The sequence below is a fragment of the Thalassophryne amazonica genome, chromosome 17 (genome assembly GCF_902500255.1).
Source record: "Thalassophryne amazonica chromosome 17, fThaAma1.1, whole genome shotgun sequence".
NCBI lineage: Eukaryota > Metazoa > Chordata > Actinopteri > Batrachoidiformes > Batrachoididae > Thalassophryne > Thalassophryne amazonica.
Genome location: NC_047119.1, coordinates 57,265,322 through 57,289,322, shown reverse-complemented (window position 1 = coordinate 57,289,322; position 24,001 = coordinate 57,265,322). Strand labels below are relative to the sequence as shown.

The 24,001-nt window shown below is 40.1% G+C and overlaps 1 protein-coding gene across 4 annotated transcripts in view; it reads right to left on the bottom strand.

Moving 5' to 3' along the window:
- sfswap (splicing factor SWAP) overlaps positions 1-24,001 on the bottom strand; it is a 123,713-nt gene that overhangs the window by 39,468 nt on the left and 60,244 nt on the right. For all 4 annotated transcript variants that reach the window (XM_034193107.1, XM_034193108.1, XM_034193110.1 and 1 more), the window contains 4 exons: positions 18,956-19,025; positions 17,911-18,014; positions 16,228-16,357; positions 3,702-3,898 (listed from right to left, as the gene is read on the bottom strand). In XM_034193107.1, the coding sequence (XP_034048998.1) occupies positions 3,702-3,898; positions 16,228-16,357; positions 17,911-18,014; positions 18,956-19,025 (501 nt within the window). The remainder of the gene's footprint in view (positions 1-3,701; positions 3,899-16,227; positions 16,358-17,910; positions 18,015-18,955; positions 19,026-24,001) is intronic.

The window sequence follows — 24,001 nt, the reverse complement described above, 5'->3', positions numbered from 1 at the left end:
GGATAGTGCTGTTATTACCGAGAGAAGAAGCCAAAAGAACTTGCTTTTGACTCTAGTTTTGTCCCACAGTCCATGTACATGGTGATCTGGCTATTCTCGGACTCTAAATACGTAGGTGTGAATACTGCATTGAGTGTATGCAAACCTGCCACAGATAAACCCTGCCTCTCACCAACTGAACCTTGGAAAAACTCCAGTTTTCACGCAGCCCTCAGCAACAAAAGCACATACAGATGATGGATGGACGAAGGAACATTGTTTGAGAAGGCAGGACCAGTATATCGGTAAACATATTCATCATACAAATCCAATTTCCTCTAAAAGAATCCACAGACTGTAATTACTACCAACAGGAGCACAGGTCAGGTAAGTGCACCCCGAGTGCTCAGAGCCAATGACAGTGGTTGTTTTGTTAAAAACAATTTATGCTCGGCACAATACAGTAACTTCAGACTGTTTTGATATCTTCTTCTTCATACTGTATTGAGGTGCATGATGATATTCCTTGTATAACCAGACATTCATGTCTTAGTCTACTGACTGATGGCTACATTAGAGGAAACCAGTACAAACGCAGAAACATACGCACAAATGGACAGGTGCTAATACAAGTGTATGCAGGTATAATCATTGCATATAAGGTTAGGACATGTTTTACTTTATTTCTTCAGATCTAAACCTGTGAGAACAGCCAATTGGTCTTAAATTTTTGGCTGGAAAATCAAAATGGAGATCATTTTACAACTGTTCTTTGAGCTCCCAGCAGTGAAGAAAGCTCTGGAAACACGACCATGACTCTTGTCATTGTTTACAGTTGGGAAACCATACAAAAAGTTTACAAAACTGGGGGTTTAAGTTGGGTCGATAATAGGGATGGGTATTGATAGGATTTTAGCGATATCGATGCCATTATCGATTCCGCTTATCAATCTGTTTCCTTATTGGTACCTCTTGTGAATTTTCTGTGTACTAAAAGTAGGCTTTACAGGTTTTCTATGTCAACATTTTAAATTGGTCACCGGAGCCTTGATTTCTGGACATAAATAAAAATAAAATCTGTAGTTTTTGTCAAAAACATTTCCTTTCAGACATTTTGGCATGAATGTCTCTCCGTACCTCTGAGCTAAGCTCAGCCGGCTGCTGCAGGACAGCGCAGGACGTTTTGATCGAGTGCAGTTTGTTTGTATTTCAACATTTGGGAAGAGGTGTCATATGATTTAAACAGTGTTTCACTTTGAAGTTATTCATTCCGACAGGACTCTATCGTTCTAACTTGACTCGGCAGAGGCGTTTGGAGCTGTGTGAACAGATGGAGGACGATTCTCGTGTCTTTCTTGCAACAAGACAGAAGTCCCAGTTAGTGACTTTAATCCGCACAAAAGTGACTCACAATTGACATATTCAGGGATGAAAGTGGTGAAAAACAAAAAAGCTGAAACCCAGAATTACCCCCCAACACCACCTGCATGAAAATATTTGAATTCTAGAAGCTCTGAAATGCAATCTGGGACTATTCCAGACGATAAACTGGAGTGAGTGCAGCATCCATTTAGGTGAGAAAAAAACATAACTTTCCTTATTCAAATTCATTACAGTAGTATTCTGCTCTCACTAGGATGCAGCAGTTTTCTTTCTAGCTTGGCAGATAGTTCTGGAGGAAATCACTGAAGAAATTAAACTGAAAATATGGTTTGGCTGAAACAAACTGTCATTAAACTTAAATAAAAGGGATGAAGTGGAGGTGTAAGAGTCACTAGGTGTTCACAGGAAACAGTTATTTATATCTATATGTATTTATTTATTTTCATTGTTAGTTGGTTTTATCTTTACTGTTGTGTTTTGTTTCATCGGGTTCTTTTTGTCTCTTTCTCTAAAATTGTATTGTAGCATTATTCGTTATTATGAGTTATTATTACTATTATTGTTGTTGTTGCTATTATTACCAATATATCCATCCATCTTCTTCCGCTTTATCCAGAGTCGGGTAGCGGGGGCAGCAGCTCAAGCACAGCCATGAATTAAAAAAAAAAAAAAAATTTGACTTTTACGACAAGCCATTAATTATTAGCTTATTGCTAACTTTAACACTGAAAAAACGTCAGACATGCTAACTCGTTAGCATCGGTCCTGTTTTTAAGTTATAAAATACATTTAACTGTTTCAGAAGACCATAACAGGTCAGTTTAACACAAAAAAGGTAAATATTACTCTCAGACATATGCTCTTTAGGGTTTTAGCGGGAAAAAATTAAGCAGCAGCAAAATAAAACAATGACTCAACAAAGCAGCAGATCGAAGCACTGCTTCAATCTGTGAATCACTGCTTCGATTGGTCCAAGGTTCAAAGCAAAGCTGCAGAAAAGCTGATTACAGACCCACTTCAGGGTCTGTAATCAATGTAGAGAAATGATCATTTTCCTGACAAACACCCCCTAAATCAACTGTCACTCTGAAGGACCGATCAGGGAATCATGAAGCAAAAAGGTTATTGATGTTGGTGGATCGAATCATTTCTTAATGATACCTGAAAGGAACCGGTTCTCGATACCCAAACCTAGTCGATACTGCTGGCCACATAACAAAATAGACATGGAGGCTTCATTGTGTGAAATCAGGTGAGCTCAACTTTTACGTTGGTTAACCCACAAAGGGAAGATACTGAAGATCCAGACCTTTCATAATAAAAGCCCCAGATACAGTTGTGCTCAAACGTTTACATACCCTGGGTGAATTTTTGCTTTTTTTGGCCATTTTTAAGACAATATGAATGACAACACAAAAACTTTTTTCACTCATGGTTAGTGGTTGGGTGAAGCCATTTATTGTCAAACAACTGTTTCTTTTTAAATCAAAATGACATCACTACTCGTAGCTTCATAGTGGAGTAGAGAAGAGAAGGATTTTCTTTCACCAAAAGAGATCAAATCCACGCTTGCATCTCAGATGTACCTTCTGGCAATTTGTAGCTAAACTTTCAGGTCTTCTTTAAGAAAATCCTTCCAGTCCCTTCACCTTTTTGGAATCTTTACGATCAGGCAAATAATGTAGCATAGGTTTCAATATGATTGAAGCATCTTTTAATTTTGACTCTGTAATTCTTCAATTGACCTCTACCTAAACGGCAACGGAAAATTCAAGTGGCCAATCGGATTTTTCAAAAGAGGATTGTCTGAGGACTATTTCTGCCGAATTTGATGCTTTTATCACCATTTGCAGGATTCTGATCTAAATATTCTCTTATCTGCTGCACTATATGGCATTTCCAACTTGAATTAGTCCTAGGCCTACTTGTGCTTATTCTTTGCACCACGCACATTTAATTCAGAAATGTATTATTATTGTTAAAACTTCACCTTTGTGCCAGAAAATTGTGTTATTATATTGTGCACAATACATTGTAGCGTTCGATGTGGCTTAGTAGAGCTCGATACACTGTCAACTTTAAAAGTAGATCTTGGTTCAAAAAAGGCTGGGCACCCCTGATCTATAATGTTAACTCATGAATACAGGACATTCTTCAGCTATCGGTTATTATTAGCAGATTTCAAACTGGCAGCATTATTCAGTTATGTACTGTGATAACTCTGGACATTGATAAAAAAAAAAAAAAACAGACTGTTTTGTGCCCTACTGCCAAGCACCACCTTTCGGTTCTGAAATGAAATAAAAACAAACACTAAGTGTTGTCTATCACCGACCCACCTCAAGCTCTGCAGATGGGTCAAGTTCAACTCTCTTCACATCAGGCTCTCCAATGGAAGGGCCGCGGAGGGTCTGCAGAAAGAGTGCTGCCTTCCTCTTCCTCTCAGCCTGGAGCTGTTTCTCCTTGGACTCCTTTGAAGCCTGGGCGAGCTTCTCCCTGGCTGCGGCTGCCAGACGGTCCTCCAGTTTCTGCTTGGCTAAGGGTGGGAAGATGAATGGGTACAAACAGAGGTGAGAGTGAGGTGAATATGGTCTTTTGTGACTTCAGCCTGCCTTGTTTGTTTGATACACCTCTATCCCGAGAAAATGATCAAACAGAGTGAAGAGAAATAGCAATTACTGTCTGCTTTTCACGCTGCCAGTGCTCCCCTGGCTGCAGAAAAATGATGGTAGAAAAGCAAGAAAACTGAAGGGAGTGGGACAATACTGAAGAAAAGTACATCGGTGTCAGAACTCAGGACTGACAACTAAAGATAAACGCAAACTAAAAGACGCACAGAGTCAAAGAGCAAAATAACCGTATTCATTATGAGATAAAGATCTTGCTTCCTGTCTTCTGACTTGCATATTAAAGAGGTGACCAGACATGGTGATTTTTATTTGAATAACATTGCCGTGATAACAGCAATTTTGTCAATGACTGTTGCTGAGATTTCAAACTGTTTCTTTGTGTCTTCTAGAATTGAACACATCTTCTAGAATTGCACTATCCTCTGATTTACCTCATAGCAGTAAAAGAATTCTTCAGAAGAGTCAAAATTCAACTAGATAAGTTTTGACAAGATCGAGAAGATTTGATCTTACATGGGTAGGAGTGAAAGTTTTTTGCATATTTTTTTTGAACATTTTCTCAGTAGAGGATAAAGCCCTGGTCCCACTGAATAGTTAAGCCATGAAGAATGAGCCACATATGGATTTTTCAGAAATTTCAGTGATTTGAATAATGAGCCAAATATATGAACATTGCACAAACAATTAAAAAACACTGCATGTGAGTCACTGCGACAGCGCACCGCATCACAGCTCATCTGATCGATTATAACGAGATGTTCAATCTATCATAAACATACTTTTACAGCTGCTCATAAGAAGGAATGAGCATGCAATTGTTTAACCAAGCTATTACAATATAAACATTACAAATAATTTACCTTTTAGGCTGTTCCAAATATGTTCTCCACCTCATGGAGTGCAGGAGAGAAAAAAGCTCCAGCTTAAACGGCCCTCTGTGATTCTGATTAATTAACTACTAATTAGATTAATTCACTACAAAATAATTATTTTATATACGCAGCGTCCAGTGCACAAACCACAGCATCCAACAGAACAAAGTGGTTGGGATCGTCACAACAAAGTGCGTGAGAGTGCAGAGCCAAAATAGCCCGTCCTGTCCTCATAGCCACCAGGGCTTCTAACAGCCTCATATTCACCACTAACATGCCTCTAACATCCTCGTAGTACACTGTACACAAACTATCCCACGCCATTTTTGCTAAATTTTGAACTTCTCAAAATTACCGCCGTGCTTAGAGCTGAGCCCCGTTGGCCGAATATTCTGCCTCTAAGAGTCACTATTCTCCCAAGTTCGTTGAATAACTTGACTTATACCAAAAATTATTATTCATCATTCATTATTCGGTGGGACCGGGGCTTAAGTACACATCGTCTGCAGAAGAGTTAATCGTATGATTGTGAAAATCGTGTGAGAGTCGAATAAGGGGTCCTCCCCTGGGACATTTTTCAAAAGTGAGTGGTCTCTGGTACATTCTGCAGGAAGTTATTAGGCTACACTGTATCTGATTCATTACCACTGACATAAATTCAGCTTGAATATACCTTTGATGTTATACAACACTATAAGAAATCAAGAAAAAAAATTGTGGCAGTAACGGTTACTTTTTTAGACCAAGCAGAGGGAAAAAAATATGGAATCACTCAATTGAGGGAAAAAAAGATGGAATCATGAAAAACAAAAGAACGCTCCAACACATCACTAGTATTTTGTTGCACCACCTCTGGCTTTTATAACAGCTTGCAGTCTCTGAGGCATGGACTTAATGAGTGACAAACAGTACTCTTCATCAATCTGGCTCCAACTTTCTCTGATTGCTGTTGCCAGATCAGCTTTGCAGGTTGGAGCCTTGTCATGGACCATTTTCTTCAACTTCCACCAAAGATTTTCAAGTGGATTAAGATCCGGACTATTTGCAGGCCATGACATTGACCCTATGTGTCTTTTTGCAAGGAAAGTTTTCAGTTTTTGCTCTATGGCCAGATGCATTATCATCTTGAAAAATGATTTCATCATCCCCAAACATCCTTTCAATTGATGGGATAAGAAAAGTGTCCAAAATATCAACGTAAACTTGTGCATTTATTGATGATGTAATGACAGCCATCTCCCCAGTGCCTTTACCTGACATGCAGCCCCATATGATCAATGACTCTGGAAATTTACATGTTCTCTTCAGGCAGTCATCTTTATAAATCTCATTGGAACGGCACCAAACAAAAGTTCCAGCATCATCACCTTGCCCAATGCAGATTCGAGATTCATCACTGAATATGACTTTCATCCAGTCATCCACGATTGCTTTTCCTTAGCCCATTGTAACCTTGTTTTTTTCTGTTTAAGTTTTAATGATGGCTTTCGTTTAGCTTTTCTGTATCCCATTTCCTTTAGGCGGTGTCTTACAGTTAGGTCACAGACGTTGACTCCAGTTTCCTCCCATTCGTTCATCATTTGTTTTGTTGTGCATTTTCGATTTTTGAGACATATTGCTTTAAGTTTTCTGTCTTGACGCTTTGATGTCTTCCTTGGTCTACCAGTATGTTTGCCTTTAACAACCTTCCCATGTTGTTTGTATTTGGTCCAGAGTTTAGACACAGCTGACTGTGAACAACCAACATCTTTTGCAACATTGCGTGATGATTTACCCTCTTTTAAGAGTTTGATAATCCTCTCCTTTGTTTCAATTGACATCTCTCGTGTTGGAGCCATGATTCATGTCAGTCCACTTGGTGCAACAGCTCTCCAAGGTGTGATCACTCCTTTTTAGATGCAGACTAATGAGCAGATCTGATTTGATGCAGGTGTTAGTTTTGGGGATGAAAATTTACAGGTTGATTCCATAATTTATTCCTCAGAATTGAGTGATTCCATATTTTTTTCCCTCTGCTTGGTCTAAAAAAGTAACCGTTACTAACTGCCACAATTGTTTTTCCTGATTTCTTATAGTGGTTCTTAAAGCCAGGAAGTTGCCATTTGAAATGACTTTAGTTTTGTGTCATGTCTGTGATCTGCTTTTTTTCCTACAAAATTAAACAACTGAATGAACATCCTCCGAGGCCGGTGATTCCATAATTATTGCCAGGGGTTGTATGTATCAGTAACATGGCACATATGTGTGTGTGTATATATAAATATATATTTCACAAGATGCACTTGACAGAGAGTAATCATAATTTGAAGATTATCTTGTAACCATAATGTTATTACTTTGGCACTGGCCTCCCTTAACTGGTTTCCTATTTATGCTTTCGTTGCCACCATAATTATTCTACCCACTATGTATTGTTTATATACAATGTGTAAGGTATTCCTCTATTTTTATTCTTTTGGTTTGACTTGCCCAAGTATTTACCCTTTCTGCTATTTGCACATTTCCTCTGCCCTACTGTTGGCACAATCACAATTACCACTGCTGCTGTAACACTGACAATTTACCCATGAGGGGCTAAAAAAAAGAAACATCGCATCTTAAAATATTCAACAGCTGCGTATCTTATCATCCCAAACTGACTGAGCCTTATGTGCCACAAGCTCTTCAATATCAGGGTGCTGGTTTATTACACGTTCCTAGTGTAAAAAAAAAGAAAAATCAGCAGTCTCTGCAATTATGCTCCTGTGTTATGGAATAGTCCACTTGCTGGAGTCATGTTCATCTGAAGTGCTAAAGTTCAGTTATGACTCGCAGATGCACACCAATTAACTGAATATTGAAGTTGATTTTTGTCTTGTTCTTGCCTATGGTTATTGCTTAATCGTACAGGTTTTTTTTGTGTTTGAATGTTCCGTCTTGTAAAGCAATTTATAAAATTGTTATTATTAGAGATTAAATTTAGTGTCACTCACAGTAGAACTTACAGGGCAAAAATATCTGCAGGAGCTATGTTAAGAAACTCTTTAAGCCCGAAAGCAAACTTTTCCTAAATCTATCTTCAAGTCACAATATCACAGGACTGGCTGTATTGTGTTTGACAGGCCAGCAGACAGGGTTAAATCTTTTCTTATTATTTTAATTAGTAATTTATGGCCCAGTCCTTAATTCCACCATCATTAGAGCAGCGTGTTCCTAGTATACAAAAAACCCAAACCCATCCTAACTGCCAGCATACAGTGTTTACACATAGGCAGGAGACGTTACAAATGTCATATCTGCGTCATTCTTGGCACATTCCTGACATTCTTAATGTGACTTAACGCATCTGAATAGGTTTCTTAATAGTGCGTGTTGGTGTGTGATATTCGTGATTTTCATGGAGCATGTTTTTGGTGTCAAAAAAAATCTTCCATGAATGTCATGCACCACCCTCATTTCGCCTCATGTCGTGGAGGTCGCAACTGTGTGTTAATCCATCTTGATTAGTTGTGATCCTTAAAAGAACGTGACAATTATCTGATGTGCGCACAATTACACCCTGCTGCACCGCATTCAGTTTCATTGCTGCAGTATGCTGAAGGAGGACAGTGATGCCAAGTCGGCTAAAAGTTTCGTTCCAATGCTCATTAGCACACTCCTGCAGGTGTTCCACCTGCTGCTGCTGTGCCTGATGTTTGTGAAAATAGGCGAGCCGAGAGTCGCGTGAAGCCACACATCTGGCTCTCTTCGTCTCCTCCTCCTCTCTGCGCCACTCCATGGCACAGAGCCCAACTAAGCATGCAATCACAAAGTTCTTCTGCTGTGGATTAAGCTAGATTTTGAGGAGCAAACTAGAGCGATCCGAATTGTTCAGCAGCTGATGGTAGGATGAATATGGGTGTGGGTGTGTATATAGAGACAATATGCCTCATTCACAACATGACAGAACATAATGATGTGCAATAGTGCGCAACATTAGTCTTGACCGTGTGCAATAGTTCCTGATAATTTGCCAGCAACATGTGGCATTAATCGTAATGCGTGGTAAGAGGTTGCAGCAGTTCCTGAGGACACCTGACACTTCTGCCTCAAATCATCACATTCGTGATAAATGGCCAAGAATGTGTACTTCGTGGCATTCGTGACTTATCGTCGTTATGTGTAAATGCAGCATCATGTCATAGTGCATCATCATCTGAATTTTTTTTTTATTGCCAAATTAAGACAGCCACCAATAATGCCTCTTTTCTACAAAACGGAAGCCTTTCGACTCTGCCGCTGCAGCTGTCGCATGGTGGAGATATTATGCCATGAGCTCCTGAGGCAGAGACTCATTGCCATTCTATGCTTCATGTCGTCATGAAGCAGCATTAAAAAAAAAAAAAAAAAAAAAAACACTTCTTAAACTCTATTTCAGTGTTGAAAGATGTGCTTGTTGGCCTGTTCTTTTTTTTGGGGGGGGGGGGGGTTCTTATGTCTTTCAAAGTCTACTGGCAGCTAAAGAGACAAGGAACAATCACAGAGAAACGCAGCAGACAAAGAGTGAAACACCAGCAGTCAGAATGATGAAGGTGGGTTTCTGCTGTCCCCGGGGACACCCAGCTACGGTGTGGACTGACGTCCTTCTGAGCTCTAACTGCTGTGGACTGAAAAGGCCTGAGTAAATGTGCCTTGACATCTGCACGCATTTATGCTCCACACTGCCGTGCAATTCGTCGTGCCAATGCCACCCACTGTGTTCCCAGGTGGATGCTGCGCTTTATGCCACTGGACGCTGCGTATATAAAATAATTATTTTGTAGCGGATTAATCATTTTCTCTTGGAGTTTGACTGATGAAAACGCCTCTAGCTGCTTCCGGAATTACAGAGGAATTTACAGTTGCAGCCTTTTTTCCTCTCTTGCGCTTCACAGCGTGGAGAACGCATTTGGAACAGTCTAAAAGGTAATTATTTGTAATATTGATATTGATGAGCTGCGCTGTGATACGCTGTGCTGGCGCAATCGCTCACACTCACACTCTGTTTTTTTTAATTGTTTGCTCAATGTTCACGTGAAGTTCACAAAATGTATGCGTGACAGATTTTGAACATTTCAAAATTTTCTCTGCGCACTTGCACGAAGCCGCGTACGGTTTACGACGAGTTTACTCTGTGGCACGGAAAATTGCGTACCAGTGAGCGGATCAAATTTGTGTCAAGGCACCTTTCGTTTTTTTGATGAGGAATAATTTCATGCTATTCTACATTTGTATTGGGGTGGTGGGGGAAGGAGAGAATGTGAGTGCAGAACAGTAGACATGTCTCAGTAACAACGGATCTGGAAAATATGTATGAGGCTGTTACCTTTGAAAGATAAGTATTAAAGTGACAGTGTTAAAAAGAAAAAGTAGGGGACAGAAAGGCAAAGAATGGACTGGAGCAGAGAGCAATGGAATGTGTGAAACAGATAAAAGAAGATGAGATAGTAAATCATAGTGGATGAAAAAGGAAAAAAAAAAATGGCTCAAGCTATGCAACCACTGTAGCCACAATTATCAGTTCAGGGTGAGAAATGGGCCAGGTGCTGAGGTAAAATGATGTTTGAGTAGAATGAGGAAAGTAGCCAAGTGGAGCAGAATCCTCCCGATCCCATGACAGTAGCATGATCCATTGCATCAGCCGCTTTAGACTGTCAGAGTGCTAAAAATAGTGCAAGAGCAACTCAAAATGTAGCAAAGTTAAACACGCTCACACCTGAAATAAACATATTAGACCATAGGCCAGACAGGTCAGTCAAAAATCTTTGAAATGGCATTTTGGTCACCTAGCTATAGTGACTTGAAAAAACTATGGAAGCCATCTCACAATGATAGCTGTAAAATCAAAATTATCAAATGCTTCATTATAAAATACTCCAATATTACTAACAAGTATACCACATTATTTGTCTGATCATAGGGTTGGCTGAATGTTATGGAATTATGGGTTAAAAATCAACATAAATGTGAAACATCAATTTAAATTCGTACAGAAGATGGAGTGCCCAAATTTTGGTTATAAGTGATACAAATTATTGGTTGAGCCAATATGATTAATATATTGGTCGTTTGAGTGTGTTGAATGGTTGTTCTCCAAAGTAATGGACATCCATTAGATTCTATGATGCGTTTACCCTGTAACTTGGTAACCCAGCATAACGGATGAAGCAAACAATTCCTTTTTGGAACTCTATTAACTCACCAGCACCACTGGGGTTTTCACACACAGCAACCACTTTGCAAATACAGAACACAACTGCTGATTGCCCCACTGACCAGCAAAAACCAGAACTCAAGTCAAATGTGGTGTATTTGTAGTATTTATATGGTGCAATATTTCATCACGCCTTGCAAAAGAGACACAACAAACCTTGCACACCCTCACGACCTATTTAAGAAAAATAATCATGAAAAAAAAACTAAACATGGAAAAAATAAGGCTTCATGTCACTGTGCTTCACCTCAGGGAGCTTTGGCGGTCACTGTCCAATAGCACACTCTGCTGTGTCAGCAAAAATCTCTCAACTTGCGAGACAACCTCTCAACTGACTCACTTGTTCCATTTTTGCTACTCACAGTCTGCTTAGTGTTACCACAGCTGTTGAGTTATGAATTTTGACCACCTCTGACTGGGGGATCCTGAGGCGTTCCCAAGCCAGTGTGGAGATATAATCTCTCCACCTAGTCCTGGGTCTTCCCTAGGCTCTCCTCCCTCCTCCCTAGGGAGGTACCCAGGGGGCATCCTTACCAGATGCCCGAACCCCCTCAGCTGGCTCCTTTCAACACGAAGGAGCAGCAGCTCTACTCCGAGCTCCCCATAAATGACCGAGCTTCTCACCTTATCGCTAAGGGAGACATCAGAAACCCTCCTGAGGAAGCCCATTTCGGCTGCTTTTACCCACGATCTAGTTCTTTCGGTCATGACTCAACCCTCATGACCATAGGTGAGACAATAAAAAGACTGACAGGTAGATCGAGAGCCTCGACTTTTGGCTCAGCTCCCTTTTCGTCACAACAGTACGGTAGAGCGAATGCAACACCGCCCCTGCTCCGCCGATTCTCCGGCCAATCTCACACTCCACTGTCCCCTCACTCCTTAACAAGACCCCCATTTGTTTATGCCATTTCAAAAACAAAAAATAAAAAAAATAATTTTTTTCCCCTTAAACTCAAACTGAAAGCAAATCTGTACAATTTGATATAAATTAATTAAAAATATAAACACCAAGATGATGGGTTGTATAAGTAACGGAACACTGTGGTATACCTGTAAATACTCACTCACAACCAACTGTTTATCCGGGATGAGGCCGCGGGGCAACGGCTCCAGCAGGGGACCCCAATCTTCCCGGGCCATATAAACCACTTCTGACTGGGGGATACTGAGGCGTTCCCAGGCCAGGTGGATATAATCTCTCCACCTAGTCCTGGGTCTTCCTCTGGGTTTCATCCCAGATGGACATGCCTGGAACACGTACCAAAAGAGGTGCCCAGGTCAACACAAAGGAGCAGCAGCTCTACTCTCAGCGCCTCACGAATGACTGAGCTTCTCACTTTATCTCTAAGAGAGACACCACATTCTTCTATTTTCTTAAAAACAAGACCTGAAAGTTCAGCTACAACTTGTCAGAAGATCTGAGAGGCAAGCCTAGATTTGATGTTTTGGTGAAAGAAAATCCTCTATACCACTTCATCATGAAGCTGTATAACTGGGGATACAAAATGCAAAACATGCACTATACAGAATTTCACCAATCACAGCCAGAGAAGCTTATAACATCTTCTGGGCTGTCTGGGTGTCTTGGTGGCTTTCCTCACGCTTCTTGCACAGTCCGTTTGTGAGAACCATCTACTCAACACAGATTTACCATAGAGTGCCACACTGTTTGTATTTCTTCATAATTGTTGTAAATAAAGTCCAAGACGTATTAAATGACTTGGAAATGTTCATGTATCCATCTCGACATGTCTGAAGGAAACTAGCAATCTTCTTACTTCTTTCAGCGGCTCCCGTTAGGTCACCACAGCAGATCAATCATTTCCATCTCACCCTCCTCTGTATCTTCCTCTGTCACACCAACCACCTGCATGTCCTCCCTCACCACATCCATAAACCTCCTCTTTTGCCTCCCTCTTCTCCTCCTGCCTGGTGGCTCCATCCTCAGCATCCTTCTCCCTATATACCCTGGGTCCCTCCTCTGCACGTTCAAGCCATCTCAATCTCTCCTCTCTAACTTTGTCTCCAAATTGTCCTGCCTGAGCTATCCCTCTGATACTTTCATTCCTAATCCCGTCCATTCTCTTCACTCCCAAAGAGAATCGCAACATCTTCAGCTCTGTGACCTGTCTTTTTTTAGTGCCACCGTGTCTAAGCCGTACAATATAGCTGGTCTCACTACTGTCTTGTAAACTTTCCCCTTCACTCTTACTGATCATCTTCAGTCACAAATCACTGCTGCCACCTTTCTCACTCCACCCTATCCTGCACTCTCTTCTTTACCTCTACCCCACTCTCCATTACTTTGGAGAGTTGTCCCCAAGTATATAAACTCCTCTACTTTCACCACTTCTACTTCTTGTAACTGCACTATACCACTGGGCTCTGTCTCATTCACACTCATGAACTCAGTGTTGCTCCTACTAACCTTCATTCCCCTGCTCCCCCTCCAGAGCATATCTCTACTTTTCCAGGCTAGACTCAACCTGCTCTCTACTCTCACTACAGATCACAATGTCATCTACAAACATCATAGTCCATGAAGACTCCAGTCTGATCTCATCCGTCAACCTGTCCATCAACATTGCAAATAAGAAAGGACTCAGAGATGATCCTTGGTGTAATCCCACCTCCACCTTGAATGAGTCTGTCATTCCTACTGTGCATCTCATCAATGTCACACTACCCTCACATACTTCGTTGTCACTACAGTCTTCCTCATACAATACTGCAACTCTTCTCTTGGCACCGTGTCATAAGCTTTCTCTAAATCTGCTCATTTGTAGGCTTTTCAAGCCCCTCTCTTGAGTTGTCCATCAGAGCACAGAGACCAGTACACTGCAAACCTGTTCTGTTGAACTGAAGCAGAACCTGCCAGCACCCCCTTGATGCTGAAAAGAAGCACATTTGTCTCAAGAATGTGCCTACTTTCCAGGCCATTTTTAAGATGTCTGTCTGCTGTAAAGGAAATTACAGCAGGTTTTGTTTTCCTCCTTCATATTTCCACACATAAAATGTGAAGAATTGCCATCTTTTAAGAGCCTGCGTCATTTTTGAGGGCCTTTGGCAATAAATGACACTGCAAATAAACACAGGGAGACACGATTTCCTCCTACAGACAGTTTTTTCCCCCAGAGACTATTTTAGGGATTTTACTTCAGATTAATTAATTAATTTATCTATCATCATTATCATTTTTTTTTTTTTTTTATTGTGGTTTATGGTGGCCCTAGGCCCCAGAAACCAAATAGATGTTTTTTATCTAATGATACATTTTCAGCATCTCCCGGAAGAAAAAAAAAAAAAAATCTCAAAATTAGTGCATATTTAAACAACCCTGTATTCAACCTTTCATTTGAACTGTCAATGATAATGTTGAAACAACAGAATACGACGTGGAAGTAGGACCTGGAAAGATTTTCTTTTTAATTGTAAACCAAATTATGCATCAACTCAGAACAATTAAACTACATGAAATTTATGAATACTGAAAAGACCATTAAATCATTTCAAAAACCACTGCTAAAGCTTGTAGAATATTTTGAAAATCATGGTAAAATATCCGTAACATACCTTATTGTAAAAAAAGCCACATATTCTTGTGTAAATTCCTGTAAATCCACACAAAGCCACAGTGTCTTTTTCCCATGAAAAAGTCTACATTAATAAAAACTCTTTTACATTCTTGTGTAAATTCATGCAAATCCATTATTCAAAGCCACAATGTCTTTTTTCCAATGAAAGAAAGTCTAGATTAATCAAAGACCACACAATCTTGTCTAAAATCCTATTTGAACAGCACAATGTTTATTTTCCAGAGAGAGAAAAATGCTTACTGTGTTTCCTGAGGGCACACTTCGCTTTTCCCTTTCATGAAGCCAGCGACAATTCCACAGATTCTTGTCCTTATCAGACTTTTTCCAAACCTTCTTTCTCGCCATCCTCTCTCTGTGCGACGTCGCTCCGTGACACAGACATGCTGCAAAATTCTTCTTTTAAAAACTTGACGGCTCTAAAAGCTTGCGATGTCCACATGCTACGCTTAGCTTAAGCGCCGTGGAGGAGCCACACAGCGTCACCGCAGCAACCAACCAGTCCCGCTTTACGACAGCTGTAACAACCAGGCTTTGAGTGGCATTTATTCTCTGCGAAGTTCTGCGGATCCAAGGAAACTGATTTGTATCTGTAACACATAGATCAATGCCCGCGGACTTATAAAACTTGCGCGATGTCGTAAAAAAAAGAACGCTTTGCGATAGACATTTTAAAAACTCAGTGACGATCATGATTACAGAGTAAAACACTAACCCCCCCCCCCCCGCCAATAATGAAATCCATGGAATTTTGCAGATCCGCTGAGTTTTCACAGCCCTGAAAGCGGTTGTCTTTGGTTCGTCACACCCAGGGATACATGTGAAACTTAACACCACGTTACAGCGCAGGCAGCAAGCAGCATTTTGTTAATAATTACCAGCCTTGAATTACGCCCTGTATCTTTTAGGTACCGGGTGTGAGCATGGTTTGAATAAACAAACCCCCTGGGCTTTTACTCAAGGAAATAAGGTAAACAAGAGAAAAAGAACACACACATCTCCATTAGTGCTGTGGGACAGATATATGAGCATAGTTTACCAAACTACTGCTGAGTTAACATACACCCTGTTGGAAGAACTTAGAATTTAGACTAAGTGGATTTATGATTCTCATTTTCCCTTCAATCTCTGCCCTCCAATACAGGAATAACATGTCGGCAATGTGACAGATGTCCTGTAAGCAAGTGAACTTATTTGCCCTTGCTGAGGCAAACGATTCAATTACAGTGTTGTCACATTAGGCAGCCACGGAGACGAGAGAACAAAACCAAGGGGCAATTATGGCAAAGAGAGAAATAGGCACAGTCATTTTCATCAGCAGATGCTGGGACATATGTCAACTGCACTCAGAATGAGAAACATAAACAGCACAAATTAATGTGTTTGGGTGGCCTTTCCTCCTCATAAACATCAAGAAGTGGATCTGCAAAGGATTTTTTTTCCTGTCATAGTGGTACCTGGTTATTGTGTAAAAATCCATTGAAGAAAAAAAAAAACTGCGAGACAAGTAATGAAATCAAAGGAGAACTTGTCATAACGCTGGTCTGAAGCAATACCTTGTTTTGCCTCCAGCTCCTCCAGGCTCAGTGAGGGTTTCTTCTCCTCGGGTGCAGGGGCCGGAGCAGGATAATTGTCAATCATTTCAGCTCCACCCACCACAGCTTCTACTCCTTCCTCCTGTAACAACTTCATGAAAACAGGGATGTCATTATGACTATACAATATGAAAACGATACAGAATGATAAATATTCTCACCAATAGCACTTTTCCACTGAATGGTACCTGCTGGATTCAACGCACCTTTTTCGGTTTTCCAATGGTCAAACCTGGTACGTAGTACCTGGACCTGTTTTTGGTTTCACCTGCATTACAATTCCAAGGAAGCCGAGGTGAAACACTGCAGGGTTCCAATTGGTCAGAGAGAAGTGTTACTATCACTGTGTCATCAATGTATGAAAGGGAGAAAAAAAAAAACTCACCCGAACAAACCCGCCATTTTTAGAAATATTGTTAGGTGAGTAGTGCCATCTGTACTGTCTATTAACGCAAAAGCTAAACTATTTACTCATTATTGTGTGCCACATTCCATCACCAATAAGAAAATGCAAGAGCTAAACTACTGTATTTTCTGGAGTCACTTGGATGGCAACTACCCAGGCAGCCCATGGGTCCTTGTTAATAACAACAACAACAGTAATAATAATAAGTACCGTGTTGCCTGTGGGGATCCATGGGTCTATATTGGGTAGTGATTATAAAATAGGTAGCTAACATTTGTCAAGGGTGGTAATATATATATATATATATATATATATAATTATTTAAAGTTTCTGTCATAATATTAACTGAAAGTGTAGGGAATTAAAATGAGAAAGTTTTGTGAATAAATGTATTTATTATTTGGCACATTTAGTTGATGTCCTGTTTTACAGCTGGCAAGACAGATATTTCCTTTTTTCAGAGCTTTTTTTTTGTTGTTTACCAGGAATTAATGTTGATTTCAACATCCATTGTTCACTGTAATTATGTAATATCCCCAATCTCACCAAAAAATATTAGTCATAACTTTGTTTTTGCACTTTCATCCTTGACCCAAAATACATTAACATACCAAATGACAAATGTCAGCTCTCCCCAGTTTCTCCATGATCAAAAGTACACACATGCACACACACACAGAGGCCACTTGGCTTTTAATATATAGATGGCAGCTATTTATATAGGGCTGCACCAGGAATCAAAGCACAAAACAAAATAAACTCCCATAAGAATAACTGCCAATAATAATAGTACATGACAACAATGCACAAAAATCCCAAATTAAAGAGTTGATATAGAGAAAAAAAAGACGTGACTTGTACATGCCATAGCTCCAACAGGCATTTTTTGACACGTGGGAGGGACTTGCACTCTGGAAAACACGGTATTCACTGAGTAATGTTTGTCATATTGCAGATGCGATACAACAACTGACACTGGAAAAGGAACCACTTGCTGCCAAAAGCTAATACACTATGAAGATGAGCTGGTATCGGCTGAAAAACTGCCCCAAAGTAAATCTATGTTTCTATCAGGACTAAATCAAAGTAGCCGGTAGATTTCCAAACAAAACCAGGCTTTAATGTACGGCTCAACAATCAAACAAATCAAATAAAAGCTCACTCGTCTCTCATTGCAACCAATTAAAGCTTTGGTGGTTATTTGTGAATTTATGCATGTTGGGTTTGCATTGAACTACCTTGTCCTCATCGGAGTCATCGTCCAGTCGAACTCTGTTCTTCTCAAGAGGCAGCATGTCATTTTCCTTTGCCTTGATGGCAAAACTGATGGGAGCAAAAGAGGCTAAATGGGAGAGGCGGGGGGAGCGGTGAGTGACAGAGGGAGAAAGTGTGAGACAGTAATAAAGATTCACAAAGGAATTGGGGATGGCAAAAGAATTCATGTCAATACAGGTAAACATAAGCGCACCCTGGCTCTGCAAAAAAAAAAAAAAAACACTCCCAAAAGCAATCAGAAGACCAAACACTGCCCGTCTCTCCAACACACATCCCTGCTACCATGTGACCATTAGAATTGCAAATTAAATTCTGGGTTGAATTCAGGTATACAAGTTGTGCTAAAGTTTGAGAGCAGGGGAAAAAACATAAGAACACAGGTAAAAATAAACTAAGTAAAAGGTAAAAGAAACACAAAGAGAGAGACTGGACACAACATGCACATATAAACAAAGTGACAGACACAGAAAAAATCAAAGATACCTTGCGCCTTCGGTACATCTCCTTGATTTGCATTTGATTATATCACACTTTGGTAATCAAATATCCTGAAGATGAAACTATAAACTGCACTATTCCTTAATATAAAGACCTCAAACCTTACTGAGGAAGGCTGGATACATTTAATGCACTAGCCCAACTAAATATTGTTTTCCTATCCTGTTTCATGACCCGTCATCGTCTCTATCAATATAGTAACTGCAAGCTCTAATTTGCATACATGTGCATGTCTAAGGGTCCTGCCAGCTTTATGATAAGCAGACTTTCATCTTGGCGTAGAAATTTCCTGCTTTATATCATCAAATGAAACAGCCAGTATAGTAAACACCAAGGGACACCGACAGCTGTGCATAAACACCAACACGTGGTGCGTATACACGGGAACAAATCAGCGCATGTGTGCATACACAAACATATTTATGCAAAGGTTGTGCCTGTAATTTCTAAAGTGAATAAAGCAGAGAAATTGCATGCACTGAGTTATTGTTGGCTGAGCCAGTGATCTACCTTTATTGAGTTTGTGTTCCTTCATTGACGTGTCTGACTGAAGCGTATCATCGTCATCCACGGCTTCATTCTAAATGGAGGGAAAAAGATAAAGGAAAGTGTCAACGATAACTTATTTGAATCCTGAACAGAGTTGGTATTTAACCAAAAGCAAAGACGTAAAAAAAATTTCCCAAAGTAGATACTTTCAGCATAAAAATCCTCAGTGAAAAACCCCTTTAATGATTCAGATTAACAAGACTGCACGAGTTATCTGTCCAAATGTTCAAGTCCAAAACTGTAGGGATCAATATATGTCCATCTCAGGGTCAACATAAGTACTTGTAATCAAGAAGACCAACTGGAGCAGACATACACATTTACAACAAGAACAAAATCAAGTGTCAAAACTTACAACAGCATACTCTATCACAAAGGCTCTACGTCTGTAAACATAGGGTCAATTAAATATTGCAAAACAGAACATTTCAAATTTACGGTGCATCCAGAAAGGATTCACAGTGCTTCATTAATTCACATTTTTTATGTTACAGCCTTATTCCAAAATGGAGTAAATTCATTTTTCCCCTCAACATTCAACTCACACCACATAATAAAAACAATTTTTTGTTTTATATTTTCAAATTTATTAAAAATAAAAAACTAAGAAGTCACACATAGGTATTCACAGACTTGCGCAATACTTTGTTGATGCACCTTTGGCAAGTCTTCTTGAGTATGATGCCACAAGCTTGGTGCACCTATCTTTGGGCAGTTTTGCCCATTCTTCTTTGCAGCACCTCTCAAGCTCCATCAGGTTGGAAGGGGAGACTGAGTGCACAGCCATTTTCAGGTCTCTCCAGAGATGTTCAATCTTATTCAGGTCTGGGCTCTGGCTGGACCACTCAAGGACATTCACAGAGTTGTCCTGAAGCCACTCTTTTGATATCTTGGCTGTGTGCTTAGGGCACTGTCCTGCTGAAAGATGAACTGTCGCCCCAGTCTGACTGAGGCCAAGAGCGCTCTTGAGCAGGTTTTCATCCAGGATGTCTCTGTACATTTCTGCATTCATCTTTCCCTCAATCCTGACGAGTCTCCCAGTTCCTGTCACTGAAAAACATCTCCACAGCATGATGCTGCCACCACCAGGCTTCACTGTAGGGATGGTACCTAGTTTCCTCCAAACATGACCCTGGCATTCACACCAAAGAGTACAATCTTTGTCTCATCAGGGCAGAGAATTTTGTTTCTCATGGTCTGAGAGTCCTTCACGTGCCTTTTGGCAAACTCCAGGAGGGCTGCCATGTGCTTTTTACTAAGGAGTGGCTTCCATCTGGCCACTCTACCATACATTGGTGGATTGCTGCAGAGATGGCTGTCCTTCTGGAAGGTTCTCCTCTCTCCACAAAGGAACGCTGGAATCTGAATCTGACCATCGGATTCTTGGTCACCTCCCTGACTAAGGTCCTTCTCCCCAATTGGCCAGCTCTAGGAGGAGTCCTGGTGGATCTGAACTTCTTCCATTTACAGATGATGGAGGCCACTGTGCTCATTGGGACCTTCAAAGCAGCAGAAATGCTTCTGTATTCTTTCCCAGATTTGTGGCTAAGAGACAATCCTGTCTTGGAGGTCTACAGACAATTCTTTTGACTTCATGCTTGGTTTGTAATCTGACATGCATGGTCAAGTGTGGGATCTTATATGTAGACAGGTGTGTGCCTTTCCAAATCCTGTCCAATTAACTGAAGTTGCCACAGGTGGACAACCAATTAAGCTGTAGAAACATCTCAAGGATGATCAGTGGAAACGGGATGTGCCTGAGCTCAATTTTGAGCTTCATGGTAAAGGCTGTGAATATTTATTTACATGTGATTTCTTAATTTTTTGAATAAATTTGCAAAAATCAAAAAAAAAAAAAAAAAACAACAACAACAAAAACAAAATCATCTTTTTTCACATCGTTATTATGGGGTATTTAGAGGAAAAAATGAATTTCCTCCATTTTGGAATAAGGCTGTAACATAAAATGTAAAAAAAAGTGTCATACTGTGAATACTTTCTAGATGCACTGCGCCCTCAGAATGCCCGTTTTAAAGTCAGAAATTAGGAAAAATATTTCCACCCCTTGACTGTTTCCTGTATCCTATCAAGGATATGAGTATTTTTCATCTCTCCTTTCCTCCTGGCAGGAGCCCTGGTGTTACTGATTCCTATTATTTTATGTTACGTATTTTATGGTTGTTTCTGTGAATGGCATCAATGAGGGTTGTTTTTGCAGACATACATGGTGCAAAAAGACAGTTTGCCCAGAAGGGTTTCCTTATGAGTGTGGATCAACTTTGAGTTCTTAACAGTGTTATTGCTGTGCTGTTGAAGTCATTCTTGTTAGTCAGAGATTCCCTGTAACTCCCTGATTTGCTCCCCCTCTTGTAAATCATTTATCACTGTGCACTGATTGCTGGAAAAAGGCAAATTAATTTTAATGCTTAAAGGTAAAATTAGAATGTGAAAGGTAGCCTGATCATCTCTGGGAAATATCAGACCTTTATTAGGGTCCAAGCACCAGCAAAACTGGTTGAAGGATCCTATTGTTTTTGTGCTGATTTTTATCTATTTCTATCTATATTTATATTTTTTATTTTTTTCTAGGCATAAAGTGATTTGGCAGCCTGAACCAGGTGGAGTTGAAATGTGAAATTTACAAGGTTGGTAGACATGAGGAAAAACACACTGTATACAAAAATGGCCAGTGAAATAAGCTAGGTGGTGCTATAACTGGCTTTTGTATTTTTAATAAATCTGCAAAAATCTAATGAAAAAAAAAAATCACATTGTCATTATGGGGTACTGTGTACAGAATTGAGGAAAAAATAAATTTAATCCATTCTGGAATAAAGCTGTAACATAAAATGTGGAAGAAGTGCAGCGCCTTGAATACTTTCTAGATGCACTGTAGATTTGGAAAAATAAAGTGCAGAGGGCTCTTCGTAACAGTTCTTAAAATCTGAACTGAAACTTTAAACAGACAAATAATCAACTCAACAGTCAGTGGTGCACACTGTGATTCTAAGGGTTCCAAAGTTCCTAACGTTAACAATGTCAAACACAAACCATAAAAATGAAGTATCTGTTTAAACCTGATAAACCAACCAGAATGTCAGAGCATGTACACAAACAGCAGAATGCGCAGAAACTAGAAAATGAAATGAGACTGCCTATTTCCAAAATATGCCGTGAAATAATCATTTCAATTACCCACTGAAGACATGAAGCATCCAGAAGATCATACTGATGCATTTTAAAAGTTATACCACGTAACAGCAGGCACAAACCCTGATGCTGTTCAGTTTGGCTCAGTTTCATCCTCTCTCACTTTTTTCATCGACTACAACATAAATAATAACGCTGACTGCAGGTAGCAATATCTGAATGCTGTTACCCCTTGCACAAATCACAAAACACAGGTTAGGTTTCTGATAGAAAGTAGTTGCTGCATGGTGGAGTCTGAGCTGCGTCATACTCAGCCACACAACTCTGAGCTTTGACAAGTTAATGGATTTGACTTGTCAGATGACAAATAGGCTGTTATAAAAACTTCCCAACTTTCCTGTTTTGTTAATGTCTCAATATGACACAAAACAAACTCAGCAAAACTCAGCTCCGAGAATGCATTGCACACCCATACTTCAACAGCCAAAACAGCCAAAGTCTATACCACCAGCAAATGTTTAACACCACAAAAAAGTCTGTTTTTGATTTATTAAAAATCAGATGACAAATGTTTTTCTGTTCAGACCACTCAAAAACAAACATTACCATGCAACTGCAGTCTGTCATCTTTCAGAAAAGCATCCATGTACAGAGTGGAAAAAATAACTTTTAAACTCCTTCAATGCTAAAGAATAGCATAACGACCTCAACAGCTCCAAAACTAACAAAATAGTCTTGGTCCATTCATTATTACTGGTGGCATTTGTTCATATTTTAAGAACCATTGGCAGACAGATGAGCTCATAAGTACTTCCATTCTTTGTAGTATGCACAATTCATTAACAGCACAGACACAAAAGATCACAGTCATCTGATTTAAAGGAAAAAAAACCCACTGATAAAATACAGCTGGGAAGAAAGACTGTGCTATAAACTAACGATTGATGCATATCAATGAAAATAAGGAGCTCTTACAACTGAAATATCTGCATCCGAAAGTCGGCATTTAAGCAGAATTTGAGGATTTCATAAATGCCGCCATTGACACAATTTAATCCAATCAGTAAAAAACAAAAAAAAAAAAAAAAAAACAAAACAAAAAAAACTTTGCTTGCGGCACTGCTGTGACGTAGCATGAGCACTGAAAGCTACAGATGGTGAACATGATGTAAAAATCCTCTCTCCCTCGCTCTCTCTCTCTCTCCCTCCCTTTCTCTGCCTCTCCCTCACATGCAGTTTTCCTGCTGAGCAAACACGAAGCCTTTCAACTGTAAAATAAACTAAATTCATAAATGTATCATCAGCAACGCTCACGGGAGTAACTCTAGATAAACACATGAAGGATTTTGGTGGCAGTTTGGCTGTCCTCCTCAGATGTGCGCTCTGAGCTGCTGTGAAAGCGTTTCACATCATGGCCTTGGGACGTTGAAGCAGCTGATTTTCAGTAACAATCAGTAACAATTCAGTTCATTTTTCAGAAAATCCCTGCTCTGCGACGCAGACTATTTGAACCCAAGAGCCGGGCGGAAACTTGTCATGACCAGTGGATTAAAACTCGCCTCTAGTGTGGTGCGCGGAAGAAACGGCTCCCCTTCAGCACAGAATTTTCTCACTCCCCCTCCTCTCCTCCCGTTCAGCAGTAAACAGAGCAGAGAGCGGGAGAGAGGTTTCACAGACATGGTTTCTCTCCAGTATAGGAAAATCCTGCAGGGTGGATCGGGAAATTCTGATCCTTGAATTACGTCGTATCAGAACCTGATACCGATCCGGGATGATGATTGCCTCTTACATGCTTTGCCCCTTCTATAATAAAGCGAGACACTGGCAGAGTTGTGAACCTCTGTGCCCATGTGACGT